Source organism: Mustela putorius, unplaced genomic scaffold (assembly GCF_011764305.1).
Source record: "Mustela putorius furo isolate JIRA1106 unplaced genomic scaffold, ASM1176430v1.1 tig00003846_pilon_pilon_pilon, whole genome shotgun sequence".
NCBI classification, from domain to species: Eukaryota; Metazoa; Chordata; class Mammalia; order Carnivora; family Mustelidae; genus Mustela; species Mustela putorius.
Genome location: NW_025421999.1, coordinates 11,304,043 through 11,314,273, shown reverse-complemented (window position 1 = coordinate 11,314,273; position 10,231 = coordinate 11,304,043). Strand labels below are relative to the sequence as shown.

General features: G+C 37.3%; 1 protein-coding gene across 2 annotated transcripts in view; it reads right to left on the bottom strand.

The window, feature by feature from the left end:
- Positions 1–7,829: 7,829 nt before the first annotated feature.
- IMPA1 (inositol monophosphatase 1) overlaps positions 7,830–10,231 on the bottom strand; it is a 35,086-nt gene continuing 32,684 nt past the window's right edge. For both annotated transcript variants that reach the window (XM_045063160.1, XM_045063161.1), the window contains exon 9: positions 7,830–9,945. In XM_045063160.1, the coding sequence (XP_044919095.1) occupies positions 9,830–9,945 (116 nt within the window). In that variant the 3' untranslated portion in view covers positions 7,830–9,829. The remainder of the gene's footprint in view (positions 9,946–10,231) is intronic.

The window sequence follows — 10,231 nt, the reverse complement described above, 5'->3', positions numbered from 1 at the left end:
TGGTTGAGTTCTAGCTTCAGAGCATTGTGGTCTGGAAATATGCAAGGGATGATCCCAATCTTTTGATACCGGTTGAGTCCTGATTTAGGACCAAGGATGTGATCTATTCTGGAGAATGTTCCGTGTGCACTAGAGAAGAATGTGTATTCTGTTGCTTTGGAATGAAATGTTCTGAATATATCTGTGATGTCCATCTGGTCCAGTGTGTCGTTTAAGGCCTTTATTTCCTTGTTGATCTTTTGCTTGGACGATCTGTCCATTTCAGTGAGGGGAGTGTTAAAGTCCCCTACTATTATTGTATTATTGTTGATGTGTTTCTTTGATTTTATTATTAATTGGTTTATATAGATGGCTGCTCCCACGTTGGGGGCATAGACATTTAAAATTGTTATATCTTCTTGTTGGACAGACCCTTTGAGTATGATATAGTGTCCTTCCTCATCTCTTATTATAGTCTTTGGCTTAAAATCTAATTGATCTGATATAAGGATTGCCACTCCTGCTTTCTTCTGATGTCCATTAGCATGGTAAATTCTTTTGTACCCCCTCACTTTAAATCTGGAGGTGTCTTCTGGTCTAAAATGAGTTTCTTGTAGGCAACATATAGATGGGCTTTGTTTTCTTATCCATTCTGATACCCTGTGTCTTTTGATTGGAGCATGTAGCCCACTCACATTCAGGATAACTATGGAGAGATATTAATTTAGTGCCATTGTATTGCCTGTAAGGTGACTGTTATTATATATTGTCTCTGTTCCTTACTGATCTACCTCTTGTAGGCTCTCTCTTTGCTTAGAGGACCCCTTTCATTATTTCCTGTAGAGCTGGTTTGGTATTTGCAAATTCTTTCAGTTTTTGTTTGTCCTGGAAGCTTTTAATCTCTCCTTCTATTTTCAATGATAGCCTAGCTGGATATAGTATTCTTGGCTGCATGTTTTTCTCGTTTAGTGCTCTGAATATATCATGCCAGCTCTTTCTGGCCTGCCAGGTCTCTGTGGATAAGTCTGCGGCCAATCTAATATTTTTACCATTGTATGTTACAGACTTCTTTTCCTGGGCTGCTTTCAGGATTTTCTCTTTGTCGCTAAGACTTGTAAATTTTACTATTAGGTGACAGGGTGTGGGCCTATTCTTATTGATTTTGAGGGGCATTCTCTGAACCTCCTGAAATTTGATGCTTGCTCCCTTTGCCATATTGGGGAAATTCTCCCCAATAATTCTCTCCAGTATACCTTCTGCTCCCCTCTCTCTTTCTTCTTCTTCTGGAATCCCAATTATTCTAATGTTGTTTTGTCTTATGGTGTCACTTATTTCTCGAATTCTCCCCTCGTGGTCCAGTTGCTGTTTGTCCCTCTTTTGCTCAGCTTCTTTATTCTCTGTCATTTGGTCTTCTATATCGCTAATTCTTTCTTCTGCCTCATTTATCCTAGCAGTGAGAGCCTCCATTTTTTATTGCACGTCAATAATAGCTTTTTTGATTTCAACTTGGTTAGATTTTAGTTCTTTCATTTCTCCAGAAAGGGCTTTTAAATCTCCCGAGAGGATTTCTCTAGTATCTTCCATCCCTTTCTTGAGCCCGGCTAGGACCTTGAGAATTGTCATTCTGAACTCTAGATCTGACGTATTACCAACGTCTGTATTGATTAGGTCCCTAGCCTTCAGTACTGCCTTTTGTTCTTTTTTTTTGGTGAATTTTTCCGCCTTGTCATTTTGTCCAGATAAGAGTATATGAAGGAGCAATTAAAATACTAAAAGGGTGGCAACAACCCCAGGAAAATATGCTTTAACCATATCAGAAGAGATCCCAAATCGTGAGGGGGAAGAAAGGGGATAAAAAGAGGTTCAGAAAGAAAGAAAGAAGAAGGGAAAAAAAAAAGAATTAAAAAAAGAAAATGAATAAAGAAAAGTATAAAAAAGAAAAATATATATATATATTAGATAAACTAGTTAAAAAATGTTAAAAAAGAAAAGGGTAAAAGTTAAAAAAAACTTTTAGCATAAGAAGAGAAGAAAAATGAAAAAAAATTAAATTAACTGCCAGACTAGAAAATCACAGGGAGAAAGCCATGAGTTCCTTGCTTCGCTTTCTCCTCCTCTGGAGTTCTGCTGCTCTCCTTGGTATTGAAATTGCACTCCTTGGTAGGTGAACTTGGTCTAGGCTGGATTTCTTGTTGATCTTCTGGCGGAGGGGCCTGTTGTAGTGATTCTCAAGTGTCTTTGCCCCAGGCGGAATTGCACCACCCTTACCAGGGGCTTGGCTGAGTAATCTGCTCGGGTTTGCTTTCAGGAGCTTTTGTTCCCTGAGCTTTTTCCGTAGAGTTCCAGAGGACAAGAATACAAATGGCAGCCTCCTGGTCTCCGGCCCGGAGGAGCCGAGAGCCCGGGGCCCCAGTCCTCAGTGCGCCCTCAGAGAACAGCGCCCAGTAACTCCCGTCTGCCTGACCTCCGGCCACGCTCTGAGCTCACCAAGCCTGCGACCGGTTCAAGGTAACCCGGAGCTGTGGGCTTACTGTCAGCTCTGTCTCTGTAGCCGGCTTCCCCATTCCAATACCCGCAAGCTCTGCGACACTCAGACACCTCCAATCCTTCTGCCTTGCGGGACCTGAGGCCACGCTGACCGCGCGTGGGCTTCACCCTGGTTTAGCCTCTGGAGCGATGTCCCTCAGCAGAACAGACTTTTAAAAGTCCCGATTTTGTGCTCCGTTCCTCCGCCATTTGCCGGGAGCCGGCCCCTCCCCCCGGGGTCTATCTTCCCGTCGCTTTGGATTCACTTCTCCGCCAATCCTACCTTTCAGAAAGTGGTTGTTTTTCTGTTTCTAGAATTGCTGATCTTCTCCTCCATCTGCCGATGGATTTGCAGGTGTTTGCAAATCTTTAGATAAGCTATCTAGCTGATCTCCTGCTAGCTGAAGTAGTCTCAGCCTGCTACTTCTCCGCCATCTTGACTCCTCCACCTCTCATTAGATTTCAACCCATTTTCAGTTTGATAGTATATTATTTAGCCTCTGTGTGTGTGTGTGTGTGTGTGTGCTTTCTTTTTTTTTTTTTTTTCTTGATATCTAGTTTCATACCTTTGTGGTCAGAAAAGATGCATGATTTCATATGATTTCCATATTCTTGAATTTATTGAGGTTTTGTGACCTAACATGATCTATTCTGGGGAATGTTCTATGTGCACTTGAGAAGAACTTGTGTTCTGTTGTTTTTGATGTAATGTTCTGTATATATGTTAATTCCATTAGTTCTAATGTGTCATTCAAAGACACTGTTTCCTTTTATTTTTCTGCCTGTATCATGTATCCACTGATGTAAGTGGGGTGTTAGGATCCCATACTATTATTATATTAATGTCAAATTCTCCCTTTATGCCTGTTAATAACTACTTGATGTACTTAGGTGCTCCAATATTGAGTGCATAGATACTTAAAACTGTTATACTTTCTTGTAGGATTGACTCCTTTATCATTATGTAATGCTCTTCCTTTGTCCTTTGCTATTCTTTATTATTTTTTTTAAAGATTTTATTTATTTGACAGAGATTACAAGTAGGCAGAGAGGCAGGCAGAGAGAGAGAGGAGAAAGCAGGCTCCCTGCTGAGCAGAGAGCCCGATATGGGGCTCGATCCCAGGACCCTGGGATCATGACCTGAGCTGAAGGCAGAGGCTTTAACCCACTGAGCCACCCAGGCGACCCTAGTCTTTGTTTTAGTCTACTTTGTGTGATATAATCATTGCTATCCTGGCTCCCCTCCCCTCACACACACCATTTCCACTTCTATTTACATTGTATATCTTTTTCCATCCTTTCACTTTCAGATGGCATGTGTCTTTAGGTCTGAGGTCTCTTGCAGGCACCATATAGACGGGTCTTGTGTTTTAATCCATTGTGTCACTCTATATCATTTGATTGAATTATTTGGACCACTTACATTTAAAGAAAGTATTCAAAATATTTTTCAAAAAAATTATAGGAATGTATTTGCTGACTTTTGTTAATCGTTTCCTGGCTTTTGTTTTTGTGGTTGTTTTCGTTACTTCTTTTACTCTCTTTCCTTGTAATTGATAACTTTCTATAGTATTTTGTTTGGCTCTCTTTCACCTTATCTTTTGGGTACCTGCTATAGGTTTTGGGTTTGTGGTTACCGTAAGGTTCATATATAGGTTCCTAAGTATATAGCAGTCTATATTGTTGATGGTCATTTAAGTTTGATCACATTGACCATATTATAAAATATCTTCTTTCATCCCCCTCCATACTTTTTTAATATGTTATACTTTTATCTTTTAATTCACAATTTACTTCTAATTATGGCCTTTTCCAACTTTAAAGAATTCCCTTTAGCATTTTAAAAATATTTATTTTACATACAGCATGAGCAGGGGGAGGGCAGGGAGGTATAGAGAGAGAAAGAGAGAGAAGCAGACTTCCCACTAAGTGTAGAGCCCAGAGTAAGGTTCGATCTCATGACCCTGAGATCATGACCTGAGCTGAAATCAGGAGTCAGATGCTTAACCAACTGAGCCACCCAGGGTCCCCAAATTCCCTTTAACGTCTTTTAAGTCTTGTTTAGTGGTGATGAACTCCTTAACCTTTTTTTCTGTGCAAGTCTTACCTCTCTTTCACTTCTGAATGATAAACTTGCTGGGTGATTATTCTTGGATGTACATTTAAGCTCTTTGAATATACTGTGCCACTCCTCTCTGGTCAGCAGTTTCTGCTGAAAAATTCACTGATAGCCTTATGGAGTTTCCTGTGCTTAACTTTTTTGCTTCTCTTGATGCTTTCAGAACTCTAATTTTATCTTTAGCCCTTGCTGTTTAAACTATTGTGTGTTTTTGGGTGGACCTCCTTGGGCTCATCTTATTTGGAACTCTGTTTCCTGAGCTGGAGGTCAGTATCCTTCCCTAGGTTAGGGAAGTTTTCAGCCATTCTTTCTTTCAAATAAGTTTTCTGCCAAATAAGTTTTCTTCAAATAAGTTTTTTCTAACTCCTTCTGGAACACCTATAATGTAAATGTTCACTTGATGTTGTCCAAAAGCTCCCCTAACCTTTCATTTTTAAAAATTCTTTTTTTCTTTTTGCTGTTCAGCTTGGGTGCTTTCCATTATCCCCCAAATGGCTGATACATTCTTCTGCATCCACTAAGACTCTTGATTCCCTGTAGTGTATTTTTCTTTTTTCATTTAAAAAATTTTTTTTTCTCAAGGATTTTATTTATTTATTTGACAGAGAGACAACAAGAGAGGGAACACTAGCAGAGAGAATGGGAGAGGGGAAAGCAGGCTTCCTGCTGTGCAGGGAGCCTGATGTGGGGCTTGATCCCAGGACCCTGGGATCATGACCTGAGCCGAAGACAACCACTTAATGACTGAGCCACCCCAGCGCCCCTTTTTTAAAGGTTTTATTTATTTATTTGACAGACAGAGATTACAAGTAGGCAGAGAGGCAGGCAGGGAGAGAAAGGAGGAAGCAGGCTCTCCGTTCAGGTCATGATCCCAGGGTCCTGCTCAGCAGGGAGCCTGCTGTCTCCTATCTCCCTTTCTGCCTGCCTCTCTGCCTACTTGTAATCTCTGTCAAATAAATAAATAAAATCTTTTAAAAATAGTAATAATAAAACAATGAATAGCAAGAGACAAAGGAAGAGCATTACATAATGATAAAGGAGTCAATTCTACAAGAGAGTATAACAGTTTTAAGTATCTATGCACTCAATATTGGATCACCTAAGTACATCAAGTAGTTATTAACAGGCATAAAGGGAGAATTTGACATTGATATAATAATAGTATGGGATTCTAACACCGAAGGCAGAGGCTTTAACCCACTGAGCCACCCAGGCGCCCCTAGTCTTTGTTTTAAAGTCTACTTTGTGTGATATAAGCATTGCTATCCTGGCTCCCCTCCACCCCCACACCATTTCCACTTCTATTTATATAGTCTTTTAACTTCACTATTGTGCTTTAAGATGGTCTTTGCTATTTTTGGCTCTCTATATTTCCAGGTAAGTTGTTAGCCCTCAAGACCTCACCCAAACCATTAGTATTTGGTGGACTGCATTCAATTTACATCAATTTGACAGGAATTAACAATGGAAAAATCGTGTTCTAAACAATAAATATGTATATTATTACTATTCAGATCTTTTAAAAATTTGTTATGTTTTATACTTTTTCTGTGCTGAGCTCTTGTACATCTTTCATTAGACAAATATTGGATAGTATTTAATGAAGATCCATAGTACTTAAAAAGCTATCTTATGTGTTTCTAGCTTACACAAATATTTTGTACTTTGACCTTATCTCTAGTAACACTACTAAAGACACTAATTAGAAAATCCAAAAGGATCTGCAAATAACCTAAGTGGGAAATCAGACAGTGAATTAGTTTTATTTCTCCAATCAATCCATTTTTTTTCTCATTTAATTTCTTACGTTAGTTACCATATAGTATGTCATTAGTTTTTGATGTAGTGCTCCAAGATTCATTGTTTACATGTAATACCCAGTGCACCATGCAATATGTGCCCTCCTTAATATCCATCACTGGGCTCTCCCAACCCCCCACCCCTTTCCCCTCTAAAACCCTTGGTTCATTTCTCAGAGTCCACAGTCTCTCATGGTTCATCTCCCCCTCCAATTTCACCACCCTTCACTTTTCCCTTCCTTCTCCTAATGTCTTCCATTGCTATTACTGATGTTCCACAAGCAATCAATCCTTATACTGTTTTTTGTTTTTGTTTTACCTTGCATTGAAGGCTATAGATTTCCCTATAAGCAGTGCTTGACCTGTACATGCAAATTTTAATGTTATATTTTCATTAAAATAAACCCTGAAAAACTGAAGAACTTTCAAGGGATAATGACAGAGAAAGAATTAAGGAATGGCATAACATTAAAAAAGTAAATAAAGGGGTAGGAAGATAAGGAAGTCCCTTAGAAACAAAAGCAAAGAGATGTTAAATAGAAAATAAGAGGATAAATCTAGGAGGTCCAATACCTGAATAATAGAAATTCCAGAAAGAGGACAGAGAATGAGGCAGGGAGGAAATGATGAAAGAAGCAAAACACTAAAGGACTTAAATTCCCAGAATGAAAGGATATGAATAACTAATTAGTACAATGGATGAAAAAAAAATTCCTATCACTAGGAAATTTAGGATTTTCTTTTGATTTCAGGAGTTTTCTAATATTTTCAATAAAAAGAGACTTGGTTAATGGATTGAAAATTGAAAGACTTCTCATCCTCAATTCTGAAGTGAGGCAAATTCTGAGGGAAAACTGTTTTCAAGCTAGCATTTTAGAACTACCCAAACTGGGTGCCTGGGTGGCTCAGTGGGTTAAGCCTCTGTCTTCTTCGGCTCAGGTCATGATCTCAGGGTCCTGAAATAGAGCCTTGCATTGGGTTCTCTGCTCAGCAGGGAGCCTGCTTCCCCCCCTCTCTCTCTGCCTGCTTCTCTACCTACTTGTGATCTCTCTCTGTCAAACAAATAAATAAAATCTTAAAACAAAACAAAACAAAACTACCCAAACTATCAATGAAGGGACAGACATTTTCTTGGGAGATTTCAAAACCTTACCTCTAAGCATCTGGAAGATGGGTGCACCAAAATGAGAGAATGAGCAGGAAGATCAAGGACAAAGATGACTGAACACAAGAGAAATAAAAAGAAGGGCCAGAGCTGTGGTGCAGCATACTTACTTAGCCAGTAACCAGTTTACACTGGAAGAAAAGGAAAAGGGCCCCCAAAAGTGTATCTATAAGAGGAAAAGAAAACAGTGCTAATAGAACAGAATACCTGATTAAGGTTGGACAAGTAGGAAACAAAGAGGTTTTACAATCCTGGGGAAAATGTATTGATTTCAGGAAGAACAAGTTGCACAGGAGAGAAAATATAATCATAACACACTACTAGTTAGCTAACCAGTGAATAAAAGTCCTAAGTTAAACACTGGATATAAATTTAACAGTAACAAGAAAGATATTCTTGTAATAGGAGGATGAAAAGGAAGAGGTAAAGGTAACTCACGGGTGAGTTAAAAGTACAAAATCCTTATCTTCTATAACAGCAAGTTAACAGATAATGAATAAAACCCATAAATATGTAACAATATATCCCTCCTTAAAAAGATGGAGGTAAATACTAGAAGAAACTGTAAAAGAGTTGGACAGATGAACTATTACTCAAATTTTCAAACTATTGTTGGATAACTCACTTGCCAATCCTTTTTCAACATCCAAAGAAATTTCAGCCACTGATTATCTAATTGCATTTAGAATAAAAAATTAAGTCAAGTCTTTTAGAAAAGCTGGGAAAACAGCAGGCAAAAAACCCCCAAGAACATATAATCAATCACAACTGCAAATGTCAAATATTTACAACTCAACACAAAACACCTAGAAGTACTTTAAACCAAAAATTTTAACAACATTCAATCATAGTTACTTAAAATTTTTCATCAGTCTTAATTAAAATAAATTTAATTGAAAAATTAACCGTAGAGTAATATAGTACAAGATATTTTTACTGCACATGACAACAGCACAAATACAGTATAATACTCAAATCTTAGTATATTTTTAAATATATTAGATGTGCACAACAATAAAATAACCTCCTACTTTACAGATGCACTTTTCATTCTATCAAATACAAGGCTCACATGAGACCTTAAATAATCTTCTGTTCAAGAGCCTAGGGACAAGGCTAAGCAGTCAATCAACCTTTTAAAACATCTATAAACCAGAACAATTTTCTTCGAGTTTCATAAGCCAAAGACTATTAAGGAATATTTTAAGACTGAATCGAATCTGGTAGCAAAGAAATTAAGAAATTTGGGGAAAAAAACATAGTTCAATATTAACAATAAAGTATATCTGCCAGGTTCTAGGTTTTCCTTGGCACAACCATGAAGCGTGAACATCTTTAAAACATGAATATTGAATTCGGTACAATTTTACAGTGTATCTAATTATAGTAGAAAAGTACATAGCTGATGAGAATGCTTTTTTGAAACAGCTTCTTGAATCCAAATAAATACTGTAATGCAGGGTCTTAGAAAATATATTAACTATAGAAATGCCCACAATTAGAAATGATATCTGGCAATATGGTAATTGAAATGGTATGGCAATGTGAAATGTTAAAAGGAATGATGTTAAACATGAAAACGATGATGGGATAATTTTTACTTTAAAACCTAAAATAAAAATAAAGAGTGGTGAGCTCATTACTTTATGTATGTTATAAGTAGGAATTGTTACCTCCAAAATATTTATTCTTTCAATGCTTATTTTTTAATTGCCCATATTTGACAGATACTCTGCTAGGTGCTATGTGAACACTGACGAGTAAAACTAGGTTCTCTGCAAAGAAAAATACCTTGGTCTAGGAAGTACCCATTATAGACTTACAAATTTAATTAAATATGGCTTTGGGAACTAAGGAGAAAATCTTTTCTAAAAAGTTACCTCTCTAATTAAGAATGCTATGCACATAGTCAATTTCAGAGGCTCATACATACTCAGAAACTCTAAATTGCTAACTATTGCAGTTGATGTGATTGATACCTTCTCTCATCAACTGCCTGTGTGTTTTTCCCCAAAGCACATTCTTACACACAAAATTTTTTAAAGCAATGAAATATTTCCTCTGTTCTTTCATCCCCAGTCTTAGTAAAATATAAAACAAAATCCTATTTTTCATCTGGATTTCAAAGAATTTAAACCAAACATATTCCACACGCGAAACAAACACCCTAAGTTTTATAACACCGTCAGTGTGTCAGCAAATATGGGGCGAAACAGTTGTGACTACGTGGTGCTGCTGCAATTACTCTTCATCGTCTCTTTGAAGTGGTATCACCTGAATTTCTTTGGCTATCCTTTCTGCTAAGGTTTTATTATTCGCAGCAATTATTCTTCGTGACATCAAGTCAAATGATGCACCTAAAATCAAACCAAACATGATTCCTGTAAAACTAGTATAGTATGTGTATTGGTCAATCATAGCATTTTAATACTTTGTTTTCTTTTAAAAAAAAAAAAACTGTCATTATCATAATGTTTAAGCTTTGGCAATACATAAATGAGTTTTAAGAATCTTTTAGTAAATACCAGAGTTTTTTTGGGGGGGGGGGGACTCTCAATCATACCAGTCTGAAAAATGTCATTTTTTTTTTCTAAATTTAAATTCATGAGTTAACATGCAATGTAATATTAGCTTCATCTACTT